Here is a 17,099-nt window from a genome sequence, read left to right as displayed (position 1 = left end):
ACCAGACAAAGTAGAAGAAATCAAACTCATATGAAAGATATTCAAAATCAAATGATGCTGACATAATACGAAAGTTCATTTCCGTATTTTTGGAAAATCAAATTCAGAAAAAATACAAAAGTGTACTTTTGTAGTTCCCTAAAATACATAAAACATAAAAATTGCAAAAATGTAGGGAAAGCAAAAATTGCACAAAATGCATGGCTCAATAACTAACTAACAATGAGTGTGACTACCTATATATTTCTTACACAACCTAATATACCTATTTCGTAATGTATGAAGAGAGAGAGAAAAACACTTGGATTGAAAAACTTACCAAATGTGTAGTTGAAGTTGAAACGCTTGAATTGAATGGATGTTAAGAAGTAACTGATAAACCACTTAGATTGGCTAGAGTAGAAAAAACACTTGGATTGATAAAGCCTTAGGGTATTAAAGAAGCTCCCATGAAGAATAACATCAAAAACACTATAGCCATTTTGGTTCATGATTTTCTTAATTCGTGACTTGCACTCGGGTCTCGTGATATCCTCCTGGATAGTGGTGGCTCCGATCATGGGAGCAATGGGGGCAAGGTCAACTCTGATGACAAGGTTTCCACGGGGAACATGTTTGACCGCCACATGCCTCCAATCTCCAGGAGCGGCGCAGAGATCGAGGACGGCGCGTGCGGAATGGAGGAAACTGAACTTTTCATTGATTTGAAGGAGTTTGTATGATGCTCTGGATCTGTAACCGGATTCTTTGGCAAAGTGGTACCACCTATCCAAACGATGTTTGCCCTTTGCTTTCGCCTTCCCTGGCGAAGCTTTAGAGCTAGGGTTTTTATTAGGGTTTATAACTTATATTTGAAGCTTCAGAGCTATGGTTTTAGAACTTATATTTGAAGCTTCAAACTCTCATGGTGTTGATGTCATGAGATTCTTCAATGACTATCACCTTCAAGTCAAATTTCCTAGGTAGAAACCTAAGATTTTTTTCTTACATGTTTTTCTTCTGACATCTTCTCTCCCAAGGCACTAAATCCATTTGCAATTTCAAGAATCTTCATGTGATATTGCTGGATAGTCTCATCATCACTCGTCTTCAGATTTTCAAATTTGGAAGTGAGAAGCTGAAGCTTATATATCTTTACTTTGGATGTGCCTTCATATGTTGTATGAGGATTTCCCAAGAATCCTTAGCTACAATACATGTATTAATCAATCTAAAAACATTATTGTCTACTCTGTTAAATAGAGCATTCAAAACCTTGGAGTTTCCAATAGCTGATTTATCATCCTTATCAGACCAATCTTCTTCGGGTTTTAAGGACACATTCCCTTCTTCATCTTTATCAATAGGATGTTCCCATACTTTTAAAACAGCATTCCAAGCCTTGTTGTTCATAGATTTCATAAAAGCAACCATTATGAATTTTCATCAGTCATAATTAGATCCATCCAATAGAGGTGGTCTGTTGTTGTATCCTCCTTCATTATCCATAGTACCAGAAAATATTCTCTTTGGAGCTCATCCAACAAACAGAACAGGGTGTCTGCTCTGATGCCAATTGAAATTCTGACACACACATCAGATGTCAAGACAGACGTCCTAACAACACACAATATCAAGACAAATGTTATAACATCGACTGACTTACAACACACATATCAAAACTGAAAACTAAATACAGAATGATAAATAACACAAGGAATTGTTAACCTAGTTCAAGGCAATAACACCTAATTTGGGGACTACCAAGCCAGGAAGGAAATCCACCATTATCAGTACTAATTCAAAGCCTAAACAGTCTCAGTTTACAACTTTTCTCCTAATCCCTATCCAATGCAACTTCTACCTAGAAAACAACATCTAGATATGAGAAATCGACATCTCATTTCCAATCACCATAGTGATAAACAACAGTCACACACCCCTTGACCAAATGAACTCAATAGAAAGATTACACTTTCCAATAAAAAGTACTTAGTCAATAACCTTAACTAAGAAGAATACTTGATCTTGCTTAAAAGCTTTGATCAAGAACAATACTAAACTCTTTTGCTTAAAAGCTTCAAGAGTGAGAACAAATGTCCACCTCAAATCCTCAATGTATCAAAAGGTACATGAGTGACACAAAGAACAAAACACACGAAGAACTTGAAAGACTCCCAAAACAACAACCTTTATTTTGCACACACAGTTTATATTTGTGAATGTATACAAAACTAGGTTTCCTAAGTTCTTAGTAGTATGGGCTTGAACTTTATAAAAAATCCAATTTTCTCCTTTCTAAAACAGTTGTAAGATCTTCACACAAAATAGGAACAAATCAAATCAAATCTTAGTTTTCTAAAAGAAATCTCAAAGATTATTTTTCTAAAAACCAGAACAAATATGCATTTGTCCTATATATTCCTTGATTGACTGCGCCTGTAACAAATATTTGAATATTCCATATTCTCATATTTTTCAATCAAATCTTTCAGGGAACAAAACCAGTCTGAACTGTCAGGATATTCTGAGAATATCACAACATCTGGCAGAATATCTGTCAAAACACATAACAGTTGAACCTGTTATGACATTTGGTCAAGATGTTTCAACATCTTGCTCAACATCAGTTAAGAACCATGTTTTAGCAAAATTAATTTCAATCACAAAACTATGGAACTAACAATATTAGTTAGTGGATACAACCCATTTATATTGATAAGATCAAGTAACACCAAGGTGTCATAGTTTAATTTGACACCAAATCTCATCCTTAAAATAATTGATCAAACTGTGATATTAATAACCTATTTTTTAGGGAAAAAATAGGCTAGATATGTCTTTTTATTATTTTATTTCATTTAATATCACAATTTGATCAATTATTTTAACGGTTGAGATTTGGTGTCAAATTAAATTTTGACACCTTGGTAGTGGAAACAAGGGTGGACAAATTTTAACCACTCGGTTGAAATTAAACGGGCCATTATTTTTTTGTGCAAACGGATCGGGTCGTATCGACCTCGTTGCATTATTTAGATAGTATAAAAGTATTTCAGCCAGACTCGTCTGATTATTTTGGACCCATCAGAAACTGAACTCTACTCAACTCAATTAATATATTTTATTTATTTTTATTATCATTTTTATAATGTGATGGTGATGACAATGTGTACTCATAAAAATACGAGACATTCAATATGAAATTTTGAGTGTTATTTTATTTGTGGTTAAAATTATGATAACAACCAAATTAAAGTAAAATGATATTAGAAATGTTATCACTTAATATACTTTTTTCAGTAATAAGAAAAATAGATCTTCTTTAAAGTATTCTAAAATATTGATAGTAATGGAAAAAAATATTATAACAAATTATTCTAAAATATTGATAGAAATGAAAAAAGTATTATAACAAACAATTATAAACTTCTCTTAATAAGTGTGACATTGAAAAAATTAAAAAAACTACTGGCCCATGCAGGTCTCGAACCTGCGACCTTCGCGTTATTAGCACGACGCTCTAACCAACTGAGCTAATGGGCCACTTATTATTACAATTGTATTTTACACTATAGTTATTTTACTCTAAATACAATTTTTTTATCATCACCCATAATTAGTTTTATGTTTATGTTTATCTCCCAAATATTTTTCATAAAAATAGTATAATGCTTATTAATGTTATATTGAATATTAATCGTGGCTAAAACTCTAATATTGACCATTTTTAATCATGAGAACACTGCTCTGATTTATTAACTCTTTTTCTTTCTTTTCTCATTTTGGTGGAGAAAAGAGGGAACTGATTAAAAGGATTAATTTATACACACGCAATAACTAATACATTTCTATAGACAGATGTACATATTAATATAACATATAAACAAATAATTTCTCATGATCACGAAAGGCTTCCAGCTGGGGTGGGTTGGATATCAGGCCTTAGTATTCTTAAGCTACTACATTATTTTTACAATACTTGACAAACACAATTAGGCAAGCTTTCACATTTCCTCTCTTTCACAACTTTGAGGCCTTCAATATTCTTTGTCAGATACTTTGATCATATAAACACTTCAATGAAGTCTTGATTCTCCTACTATACAAGGCTTGTGATGTCCTTATGTTTGGTCATTATTATGTTATTGAACCAGAAATGGTGTTAATTGCAGAAACTACGGTGGAGCAGAGTTTGTAGTACATTTCATCGATGTGACACTGTAGATTGAAGATTGCAATAATGTGCCTCTTGAACCAAGGGTATTGGACCTGTTACAATATTGCTAACCGGTGTTGAAATCTCTGATGTTATAGATTTAGGGGGTACATGCACGGTTAGTACTCCAACGTCCAAGTTGATCGCCAACAGACTTATAAATTGATTGAACAAACGAAATCCTATCATACTCAGATTATTTAGCAACATAGAGACTCGAACCTTCAAACTTCATATCAAAATATTTTGTAAAATCCATATAACCAAAATTCATAACTCGGTCCTTGAACTTAATCTCAAGTCCAGCAGTAGTAAGCTCAAAGTTATAGTAGAAGGCCTTGACATGGTCATGGTTAAACCTTTTGTTCAAACCAATAAGCTTCAACAACTACGGTTCGCAAAAGGTTGAATGAATTTTTCTCTCTAATCAACTTCATAGGTTTTGTCAACATAATATTTTGATTTAATAGGTTTGTTTGGAAATTTCTCAACATATAACTCTAGACTATCCTCAGGCAAAAGATACTTGACCTTATAACATATAATATAGATTGTTTAATTTCAGGAAGTTTGCTTACTTGACTTTTTAGAAACTCTGGCATCAGAAGTGTATTTGCTCGCTTGTACATTTGTTTTGACTTTTTTTAGGATTAAAGGAATTAGATAACTTGATGAAGAAACATGTATCTTGCCTTTTTGCTTCTCTAACAAGTTCTTTTGAGGGTAGTTTAATGACATGTTGATGGAGGCAAATGGGTTTTGATGATGAATGTGATGAAGAGAGACGATGATTGATGATAAATGATGATGAACATGTTGATGATTTATGAATGGTTTTGAGAGGAATAAGATGTTTTTTAAATGATTTGAAAAGAAAATAAAATGGAATGATTTTGAAAAACTGAACCAAATTCAAAAGGAAAGTGACTTTTGGGTTTGTGACTCGAATTAAGTGCTAACTGAGATTTGAATCACGGGTTTTTTTATTTTGAGAAAAAAACACTTTGATTATAATCAAGTGCAATGCATGAATTAAATCAATTTGAACAACCTCAAAACTCACCAACTCTTACACTTCTAATTCGAATCAGGTTCAAATAGTGATTCAAATCAAGTAGTCAAATTTTGAGAAATTCTATTGAAAAACAGAATGCTTCGAAGAATAGATTTTAATGAGATGCACAAATTGAATTATAATTTTTAATTATAAATAACTTTCATGAAAATGTTCAAAATGGTTTTTAATACAAAATAATTTTGATGTAAATGCTAAAATAATTTTAATGCAAGAAATTAAGTGGCGATGCATGAATGGAAGAATGATGTATGTGGATGCAATGAACAAACGAAACAAAATTAAACCGATGCATTGAATGATTTAATGATTAAGGCATGAGATGCACAGAAATATCACATACACATTTCAATTAGACTAACCACCTAGACATTCAAATAATTATAACCATATATACACAAAAAGAATAAAGAAATATTGGAACGATCATACCAATTTAGATGATCTAGGCTTAACTTATTACAAGAAAAAACACTTTGATTAGAATTAAGTTCAATGCCTGACTTAAATCAATTTGAACAACCTAAAAACTCACCAACTCCTGGACTTCTAATTCGAATCAGGTTCATATAGTGATTCGAATCAAGTAGTCAAATTTTGAGAAATTTTAATGAAAAACTTAATGCTTTGGAGAATAGATTTTAATGAGATGCACAAATTGGATTATGATTTTTAATTATAAACAACTTTCATGAAAATGTTCAAAATGGTTTTTAATACAAAATAATTTTGATGTAAATGCTAAAATAATTTTAATGCAAGAAATTAAGTGGTGATGCATGAATAGAAGAATGATGTACGTGGATGCAATGAACGAACGAAATAAAATTAAACCGATGCATCAAATGACTTAATGATTAAGGCATGAGATGCACAGAAATATCACATACACATACACATTTCAATCAGACAAAACACATAGACATTCAAATAATTATAACCATGTATACACAAAAAGAATAAAGAAATATTGGAACAATCATACCAATTTAGACGATCTAGGCTTAACTTCTTACACACGAAGATTGTTAGTAACTAACAACAAGAATATATTAATCTTAAAAATATGATCAATCATATACTAGTTGGATACAACTTCCTCTTGCACGTCTAAAGAATATTATCATACTCTTCTTCATAAGGCTTCATATGAACTTTGAACGATGATGGTTTAATAATCACTGATTGACACATCTTGTCAATCCCGAATAACTGATTTAACTCTTTGATGATCATTAGCATTTCAAGGAACACATTTCTACTCTTAAATATTTTGTAATTGTTGAAACATCGAAGAATCATTTCCAATAGTCACAAATTGCCTTCATCTTATTCTTACGATAACCTTGGAAAAATAGGCCACTTAGAAGATGCTTTGTGTTTCTTTTTTTATCTCTCAAAAACTTAAAGCATGTTGTTGTGTGAATGCACATCCATCTTCAATTAGGGTCAATCAAGAGCAAACTTTAATACATAGTGTCAAGTTTTTGGTTATGCTGCACATACCTCCAAATATTGTCAGTTTAATCTTGGATGAATAAAAATTTAGAGAATAACTTAAGTACAATCAATGTTTGAAGAATATACTAGTAAGGTTTTACTTTAAGTTATTATATGTAACGCATGTAATGAATGATCAAACATTAGGAAATCATTTTAATATAATTGGAATTCCTTGAATTTCATAACCTTTCAAACGGTTAAAAAAACTCATCTAGGGTCGAAGGAACCATATCCTCAACTTTTAGAGTCACAAGACTTTGATCAAAAGCCTCGCTCTGATACCACTTGTTAGGTGAGAAAATGGACACAAAGAGGTCTAGAATGGGGGTTGAATAGATATATCCCCTGAAAGACAATTTCAAAAATATTTTAGGTCCCGTAAAGAAAATCAAAGATTTTAAGAAATACGGAAGCAGAAGATAACAGTAAGAGAGCTTGGAAGCATCTCAATAAATTAAACCAAGTGAAATATTACAAGATATCACTAAGGAGTTGATTACTTCTAATGCAAGTCAATTACAAGACACCCAAAGCCGCTTTAAATAAAGTAATTTAAAAACACTTTACATAGATGTTCATTCAAGACACAATTGAATTTATGATGATCCATTAATATCGATGCATCACATACCTAAACTTACACATTAAATCTCTATAAACATTGTTTAACCTAAATTATATACAATTGATGCAATAACATACTAATGCAATAGAAATATTAATGAATACTAGAAACTTGAACGAGGTAAGGGAAGAAGGAAAAGATACACAGAGATATACCGTGGTTCAGCATTCATCCTCCCTTTGCCTACTTAACTCTTCAATGGTATTAAAGAACCACCGGGAAATAATCACGGTCTTCCACTTTTTGATAAGTTTGATACAAGCATTCTGATTATAACTAAATATCGCATAATAATTCCCTCTATTGATGCAAACACTCAAACTGCAATAAAAAACAAGATCCCGAAAGATCTTGATCCAATAACCTTGTTATCCACAATAACCTGCTCTCAGTATTCGTGTGTGACAATCTACCGGATCCCACTTATTTTTTGTCTGGGTGCTTGCTATTAACTAAGTGTTGGTTGGATAACTACTAACTTTGTGTGCGATTAGCCTTTCCACAATCTCACAAAAGATGAACATGTCCCAACTCCGCTTTACTAACAAGCAGTACCAGACTTCACCAAAGTCTTCCATGTAGTATACTGAAGCTCTCTTCTTGATATATATATATATATATATATATATATATATATATATATATATATATATATATATATATATATATATATATATATATATATCAATAAGAACCATATAACATTCAAGATATGATACATGCATTACGAACAACAAACTTCACTTTAGAGATGAAAGTCCACAACAATGGAAAATGACTAAGGATGAAAATGATGAATAATGCCAAGGAATCTCAAAAACACTTTAATTCACAATTTATTAGTCAAGGAATTATATGTAGGTGAAAGAGGAACATACACATACAAGATTATCTCTAATATCTGGATAAATGGGTCGGGTTCTTGATGGATGTCATGAGCTTGGTCAAACATGAATCACTACAATACAAGACTGATCCACTCACTCTCTCTAGTTTCCCTTAATACACAATAAATTACATAAGAACGATGGGTAATAAAACAAAGAGAATCTGACATGGATTAACACTCAAGAGATTGTTCTAGAAAAACAAGAGAAAGAAAATCAAAAGTGCTTGAAGAAGACACACCAAAGAGAAGACAAATTGACATTTTGTTTCTATAGGTTTCACCCATAAAGTTTTACACACCTTTTCTTCTTCCATAAAAAACAAATATTTAAATCTAAGATGAAAAATTGGATTTGTGAAGCAATGATTATAGTCACGAAGAAACTATGATTCGAGTCACATTGTGTTGTAGTTTGAGTCAAGTGAAATTCATGATTCAAGTTAAATTAGAGATAGCCAAATCCTAGCTTCATGGAGACATGTGATTCGAGTCAGAATTACAACATGATTCGTGTCACATGAGATTGTGATTCGAATCATGTTCATTTTATGATTCAAATTAAATCATTCAAAGGCGGATCCCAATTTTCACAAGGTTCTTGATTCAAGTCACACTTACCACTTGATTCAAATCAAGTCACTTAATATCTTAATCTAGGAGTTCTAACTGTAATTCAAGCAATACCATATGAAACGACAAAACAACAAGGTGCTAGACTAAAAAATAAATGCTATCATGGATCAAACACTAATTTTATTTAAGTAATGAAAGGTTTTAATGGTATAACGCTAAAATAGTTGAAGCGGATACAATAGAACTCAAATGCAAACACACAAATATTGAATAATAAGCAAATTACAAACAAGCACATGAATAAACTCATACACTCAAATTGATAAAAACATTAAAATAAGAAAAGGATACCATATAATAGTGTGATTGCACTTTCAATTAGTACACGTTCCTCTTGGAAAACATGCTATTGGGTCTCATTGAATATATAAGATCAAAACTAAGTATGATTGATTAGTTGAGCGATATAAAATACCTCTTGTTACTAAGGAATTCTCTAAATAATATGGTATGGATTATGAAGAAAATTTTGTTCCAATTGCTAAGATGACTACTATTCACACTCATATTGTAGTTGTATCTGTTCGTAAGTGGCATATTTCTCAGATGGATGTTTAAAATGCATTTTCAAATGGTTATCTTCAAGAGGAAGTTTAACTAATACCCCTACCAAGTGTTTCTCACAATCAAGGGAAATGTGTAAGTTGAAGAAGACTCTATATAGTCTGAAGTAAGCTCCACGAGATTGGCGTGAGAAGTTTACCAATGTTATTACATATGTTGGATTTCACTCTAGTGATCTTGATTCTGCTTTATTTCTCTATACCACTTATCATGATCTTATGTTACTGTCATTATATGTTAATGACATGATTATTACATACGATGATATGGATAAAATTAATTATTTGAAATTACAGTTAGCTAAATAGTTTGAGATGAAAGATTTAGGCACTATTCACTACTTCATGGGCATTGAAGTTGTCTACTCTCGTTAAGGCTATCTTCTCTCTCTCAATCCAACTACATTGCCAACATTCTTGAACAAACTCGCCTTTATGATACTATAGTAGTGTATAGTCCTCTTGAGTTGAATGTGAAGTATACTTCATTTGATGGTGTTCCTATATCTTTTCTCATCTTGTATTGTACTTTGGTTGGAAGCCTGATATACCTTACGATTACCATACCAAATATTGCTTATGTTGTATATGTTGTTAGTTTGTTGTCTCTCCTTCTATAGTATGTTGGACAATTGTTCTTCACATATATTGTTATCTTCAGAGAATCCAGTTTTAGAGTCTTCTCTTTTCCTCATCGCTCTCATTAGAGCTACATGCATATTTTGATGCTGATTGGGTTTGTGTTTATACAGATCTTAAGCCTACCACATGATTTTGTATCTTTCTTGGAGATAGGTATGGAAACAAAACCTGTACCCACGGGTACCCACCCGAACCCGTCCCAAAGTTCACGGGGAAAACCCGTTTTGATTGGGTTTGGATCCGGGTTTGGGTTTTCCCCAATTACAAAATATGAGGAAGGGTTGGGTAATGGGGACACTAGTACCCACCCCGAACCCATACCTGAACCCGTCCCGTTTATTTCATTGTATATATTATTATTATATGTTTTTGATAATTTAAAATATTAAATATGTGGCCAAAGTTTTGATATTTTGATTTGTATTTATTATTTAAAATATTTGAAATGTATGTATGAATTCTTTTGAAATTACTTTATTTTATTATTTATAAAGTAATTTAATTTTGGAAAAAGTAAGTATTTCTATTAAAAAAATTGATTTTACTAAATGGATGGTGGCGGGACGGGGATACTCGAACCCGTTTGGATCGGGTTTGGGTTTTAATTCTCCATCCCGTTTGGGTTTGGGCGGGGAACGAAGATTGTTTGGAGATTCAGATTTGGGTTTGGGGGAGGTAATAACCGTCTCTGACCCGCCTCGTTGTCATCCCTACTCGGAGACTCTCTTATTGTTTGGAAGAGTAAGAAATAAGATATTGTCTCTTGTCCTTCTACAAAAGTTGGGTATTGTGTTGTGACATCCACCACTACTTAAATAGTTTGGTTGTGTTCTGAACCAACTCCCACATATTTTGACAACAAGTGTGCCACTCAAATTTGCCATAATTCGGTCTTTCATGAACATTTCAAACACATTGAGATTGATTGTCACTTCACTCATCATCATCTTCAATATTAGACAATTACTTAGTGTTTGTCTCATTCCTTTTACAAATTAATATTTTGTTTACGAAGACGCATTTTATTAAATATTTTTCATTTTTTTACTGACAAACTAACACTTTTTTAGCCATTAAAATGCACTTATATAATACATATTGTAAGATTTATCTATTATTATCTATTATTTATTATTAAAAAATAATTTTTTTTTATTTTAATTATTATTAACCTACTTATTTTATTTCTTATTGTAATAAAAAACAAACAAATGAAATTGAAAAAGATAATTTACTCTCCTTATATCACAACAAAAATAAAACAACTTTTAACTACTTATTTCATTTTTTTACTGTAATAAAAAAACCAACTAAAACCTTTTCTACCAAAAAAAAAAAACTAAAACCCTAAAACCAACAAGCTCCTTCAGTACAAACCTCTGGCCTAACAAGTTAGAGTCGCATTCCGATCTCTACGCTGCCGGAGTTCTCGTCGGCCGTCAGAATCAGTGAGTTTCCTTTCCATCTCTTGCTTTTCCCTCTCCTCTCCATTTGCGCGCGTGGATGCGTAAATGCAACGCGTCGGTTGTGAATTGTGATCTTTCAATTTTATATAGATTAAATGGTTGATTTTTGCTGAACTGAGTTTACATTGGATGATTTCCAGGTTGTACGTGATCTGCAATTTGAATGTCTTTGTGGTAAACTTAATATTGAAGGGTATGTTCGCCTCTGGATATTTGTTCTTTGTTCTTCCTGTATTGTGCGTTCATTCTTGTTAAGAAATGCTGTAATTTTAGTTGCAACCCGCGCTTAAAGCATATATATGGCAAGCTCAAACACTCTAAAGGGTTTTGGATGATAAAGAAAAGAATTTTGGAGTGTACTTAGGGATTCGGTTTGGAGTGGGAAAAATTGTTTTTCAAAGAGTATAGTAATAGAAGTATAAATGTCTTGGGGTAAATGATTTTGAGTGGGAAAATGGAAAAACACGTGTCAATCCAGGACTTAGTTTTGATAAACAGTAAATTAAGAGCTTGTTATCACTGACATGAACGAGGCAACTTAATGAGAATGGGTTGAAGCAGCGGATGGAAGGATGCAAATTTCACATGAATGTCATGTTGATATCGATAACAAAATACCATACCATAGATAGTTTTTTTTATAAACAAACTCAGATTCAGACTCAAATGATGTTGATATTCTAGGTTATGCTATAGATGTTTCTTAATTTCTGCATTTGTTTTTTTAGTATATTATGTTTGATTACTGTTAGATTGTGTTGGTGAACAATTGAGTGCTAGTTTCTTTTTCTTATGTTGCTATATTTTTTTTTCTACAAGGTAGTGCTTTTTAACTAATCAGGATAGCTTCTTTTGTTTCATTTAATGTGAACTGTGTAGCACTAGTAATATTTTATATATGTATTTGAACTTGCAGGTTTACAAGGAGATATTGAAAATGATCTTCCGGCTGAAAGACAGGTAGTTTTCTAGGTTGTACATGTAGATTTCTTTATATCTTATATGTAACTATCATTGTAGCTGAACTGTCAAAAGATTGCAAATAGTTCTTTTTTTGGACTTCAACTATTTGTTCATTGTTGTGGAATTTGGAGGCACATGCTAAATAGACATAGTTAATTGACTGTAAAACTGTTCACAGAGAGAAGAAAAAAAGAAGAAAAATAATATTCTCATTTTAATTTGGTCCTGCTAGTATCTGTTTAATGCTAATCAAATTATTTGCTTACTAAGTTGTTTAAATATATAGCCTTACTTATTCCCAAAATCATGAATCCTTGCATACATATATTATATTGGTAGTTCCAAAATCATGATTACTTGGCTTGAGGGATAGAGTAGTCTATTTCGTTTTGGTACCGATATGCCTTTTGTTTGGGTTTGCTGAATTTTTTCTTGCATTAAGACGCAAATTTTCTTGTTCTAAATTGCTTTGAAACTAGTTTACAAGGTAGCCAACTTTTTCCGAACGCTTTTAAAAAATGAACCTAAAAAATTGTTTGGTTACGATTAGGTTTGGATTATTGACCATGCATACCCCTATTCGGAGGTGCCTGCAAGCGTTAACCCGCGAATCACAACCAACATTATCTCTCTTCAAAGACCCGTCATCTCTTCGCTCACTCTCTGTGGCTGCGTTTCCTAATCACGACAGCTCGTCACCCCATCCCATTTTCACCAATTCCAAACCATCATCTGCTTTTGGACAATGGTATCACGCACGCTATTTCTCTTCTTCCAAACAAGACGGTCACATAAAAAAAGAAGATATACAGGAAGAAGTAGAAGATGAAGATGACAGCGACGACAGTGATTATGATGATGAAGAGGAAGATTATGAAGATGATGATGATTCTGTTTCTGTGTCAAGTAAGAAAAAGGTGTACACGGCAGAGGAGAAGGAAGCAGAAGCAACGGCTATTGGATACAAAGTGATGGGGCCTCTACAAAAGGACGACCAGGTTTTTAAGCCATATGAGCCCGCTTTTGCCGTTGTTCAGGTTCATTTCGCCAATTTTATTTGATTACATATATCAATGTTCCATTATTTTGTTTTAGTAATGAGCTTTGTCCCCTTCATTTGGTTTAGATTGGTTCTCATCAGTTTAAAGTGAGCAATGGGGACAGCATTTTCACAGAAAGGTTGAAATTTTGTGAAGTGAATGACAAGGTGTGTAATCCTTTTGTTTGCCAATTATTTGGCTGTTACTTGTGATTGAAAAGTATCAGTCAGACCAAGTAAATTTTTTATTGCAATTTATCTGACCTGGGATGTTGTATACTTGCATAATAGTGAGTGCTAATAAGCTCAATGTTGTATAGACGCAAATACTGGGATGATTTAGTGAATACATAAGACAAATAAGGACTGAATGCATTAGAGAGAAAATCAGGTTGCATGTATGGTGCAAATTATGGTAGAATCTTGTTTTAAGCTATTTGGAAAGGCTTTAGTAAGTTGAAGGACTATTAAGAAAGGCTTTAGATTTAAATGGTTTGGAATTAGACACGATTTATGATGTGATTTCATGGGGTTACTTGATCCGTGTACCAACTCCATTGTCGTTGTTTGTGTACAAGTTGTTACTTACCATTTTGTATAGCTCTATGTAAAATTGTCACCTAGTTTTAGATACCCCCTGTAATTGCACTATTGCAGCATATCTCTATCAGTGTGAGTATGCCATTAATCTTATTGAATACTAATCAGTGACTTGTTTTTGTGGAGTAATATTTTTTAAAATTTTCTTTTTGTTATGTAATCTATCAAGCCAGTTAATTGAATATTCCATTGCATTTTTTGGGCTCACTGCAGTTGATTCTGAATAAAGTTCTGTTGCTAGGATCTGCTAGTCAGACAATTGTTGGCAGACCCATAGTGCCAGATGCAGCTGTTCATGCTGTTGTCGAGGAGCATGTAAGTGCAGAATTATCAGTTTCAAATAAACTTGATATGCAGAATCAACTTTCTAATTTTGAGAATAGGAATGGGTTTGCTTTAGAATAGATTGGTGATTCCTCCTTCTGTTTTATGTTCCATTTACTTTAACTTGCATTTGCTTGTCTTCAGTTTTATGTTCCATTTACTCTAGTTTACATATGTTTGTCTTTCCACAGTCATATTGGAAAGCTGTCAAAACTGCGACTGAATGACGCAATTTTCTCTTTTTGAGAAAATTAAAAGAATTATATATCCTGCACTTAATTGTTGTGTATGTTCACAGTTCTACTCAATATGAACCTCCAGACTAAGTTAAGAAAAACTAGTTAGCTAGAGCCTTCAAACTAAGTAAACCAAAGACCTTCACTAATTATTGTATTTTGTATGTTAAAACTTTATTTGTAATCTTCAGTTCATGTCTCTTTTTCTTTTCCTGCTAAAACATAGATAGAAACATTATTGCCAAAGTAATAAATTCAAGAAAGAAAAGTGGTAGATCAAGTATGCATACAAGATAGAACAGCCAAAACTAAGATAAACAAGCCATGTAAGCCCCTAAATCTTAACACATCTTCCATGACCTTCATTACGATGTGCTGCTTCCTAGGAAACTGAAGGAGCATTTTGGAGATACAAGAAAACAAAAGATCCTTGACTGTTTAAGAACCGTTAATCATAAAACAACACGCTATTAAATTTAGAGATACAAGAAAATAAATGATCCTTGACTGTTCAAGAACCTCTCTTAATCATAAAACAACTCGGAATTACATATAAAATGTGTAGTCTCTTAATTGCTTCCTATAATCTTGAGATTTTAAATTGGAAGCTGGTTTTTCTTGGTGACATGTTGGAAAAACATGTTGAGATGCTAAGGTGCTTTGCTTAATTGATGTTTTTTATAGTCTCTTTGCCTTCTTTGCCCTTTTTATTTAAGAAAAAGATGGAGTTTTGGGATCTTAATTCGTAATTATAAGAAAAAGTCTCCAATTTCAATATTATTAATTGCTAAAATTACTTTGATATCCTTGATAGAAATGTTTTTATTCTTTATGAGTGGTGTGGAAACGTTTAGTGTCAGGGATATATTTGAAATGAACATTAAAATCTTGGTCTTAATGAATTTCATTTTTATCCTGTAAAAAGAGAATACAAGTTTATTTCAACTTCTTTGTTGTAAGGATGGATTTGAAATGGAATTGTCATTCTTTCTGTTTATGCACTTGCTTGTGTACTTATTTTTCCTTCACACCAGGCACTAGATGCAAAGGTAATTATTTTCAAGAAAAAGAGAAGGAAGAATTACCGAAGAACCAAAGGACATCGTCAGGTGTGTTGAAAAGCATCTTTTTATTCTGGCATTGTTTTATAACAAATTATTGATATTAAATCTTCTTGATGCTTGGTTATCATTTTCAGGAATTGACCAAGCTAAGGATAACTGATATCGAAGGAGTTGAAAAGCCTCAGCCCGAATTGGTTGAAAAGCCTTCAAAATCTGCTAAGAAAGAACAGGAAAAGGTTGCAGTTAGTGCTTAAGAACAACGTACCGGCTGGTGGTGGTAATTGCTGTCTTTATGTCTCAATGAGTTTTTGATAGTTGGGTAGAGTATGAAATGTTAGTATTACTTAGAAGCTCCATTTTCATCTGCAAGTTCTTTGTAGATGGAAGTAATCAGCCATCCCCTCAGTAGTCAGGTTTTGTAGGATTGTCTTCAACAACACAAAATCCTTTCTTTGTAATGCTGGATTTAGTGCTTTAGCATTTGAGCATAAATCCATTTATTGTTAAATAAATAGGTTTCAAGGTCTCGTGATTTAAAATTTTATTCTTGGTTGAAATCACGAAACAATATTAAGGAGAAAAAGGATCTTGATTCAAATCATACATTGCAAACATCTTGATTTTTATTATGACCAGTATTACCTTTTATGAATGTGTTCTTAAATTAGTGAGTGTAGCTAATTCTTCAATGACATATCTTAAATTTTCGTTTTTTGATTTTTGAAGGTAGCAAAATTATTTGTGCAGTCCAGTTTTTCTATTATAGTATGTTCTCTGTGGATCACCTATATAATTATTGTATAAGGTGGAAATGTAGACTTTGAAAGACTATTTTGACATAGTCATAGGCATGATTTAGAAATTGTTTCGTTACTCAAATTTGACATTGGTATGAGAGTTGTTAACTTATACTACTAAGTCATAACTAGTTAACAAGCTTTTGGATAGATATGCCATTTGCTTAGGTCAAATGTGCAATGCTGCTAAGTCTATAAATTAGGCAGGTGCAACGATAAGTGCTAAACATCTTCAAATTTACTCTGTTGGTTTTCACTATTGGCTTTATCCCTTTTATCTACCTTGGAGCACATATATTCATAGGCAAGCCAAAATCCACATACTTTCAGTTTATTGCGGATAGAATAAAAGTCTAAATGTATGCTTGGAAGGCTTCTATTCTATTTATAGCTGGAAGAATCTAACTTGTCAAATCTATTATTCATAGCATGTTAATCCATTGCATTCAATTTTATGACTTGGTCAGCCTTATTGACCAAAA

At 32.4% G+C, this 17,099-nt stretch overlaps 1 protein-coding gene and 1 non-coding gene across 2 annotated transcripts; one reads left to right on the top strand and one right to left on the bottom strand.

Moving 5' to 3' along the window:
• Positions 1-3,451: 3,451 nt before the first annotated feature.
• Positions 3,452-3,525, bottom strand: TRNAI-AAU (transfer RNA isoleucine (anticodon AAU)). Its single transcript has one exon. It is a non-coding gene; the product is annotated as a tRNA-Ile (tRNA).
• Positions 3,526-11,445: 7,920 nt separating this feature from the next.
• LOC131610530 (large ribosomal subunit protein bL21m-like) lies at positions 11,446-16,534 on the top strand. The gene is made up of 8 exons (XM_058882494.1): positions 11,446-11,576; positions 11,735-11,787; positions 12,511-12,554; positions 13,108-13,594; positions 13,684-13,764; positions 14,410-14,511; positions 15,791-15,865; positions 15,955-16,534. Exons 3-8 carry the CDS (start codon positions 12,532-12,534, stop codon positions 16,072-16,074), a joined length of 888 nt encoding a protein of 295 aa, XP_058738477.1. The 5' UTR covers positions 11,446-11,576; positions 11,735-11,787; positions 12,511-12,531; the 3' UTR covers positions 16,075-16,534.
• Positions 16,535-17,099: the final 565 nt, after the last annotated feature.

Source organism: Vicia villosa, linkage group LG6 (assembly GCF_029867415.1).
Source record: "Vicia villosa cultivar HV-30 ecotype Madison, WI linkage group LG6, Vvil1.0, whole genome shotgun sequence".
NCBI classification, from domain to species: domain Eukaryota; kingdom Viridiplantae; phylum Streptophyta; class Magnoliopsida; order Fabales; family Fabaceae; genus Vicia; species Vicia villosa.
The sequence above is the reverse complement of the archived record's forward strand: the minus strand, read 5'-3'. Positions and strand labels throughout refer to the sequence as shown.

Coding starts and splice junctions, on each gene's coding strand:
- LOC131610530 (XM_058882494.1), top strand. CDS start 12,532: ATGATCTTCCGGCTGAAAGACAG. Junction 13,595..13,683: donor CCGCTTTTGCCGTTGTTCAG/GTTCATTTCGCC, acceptor CATTTGGTTTAG/ATTGGTTCTCATCAGTTTAA. Junction 15,866..15,954: donor GAACCAAAGGACATCGTCAG/GTGTGTTGAAAA, acceptor TATCATTTTCAG/GAATTGACCAAGCTAAGGAT.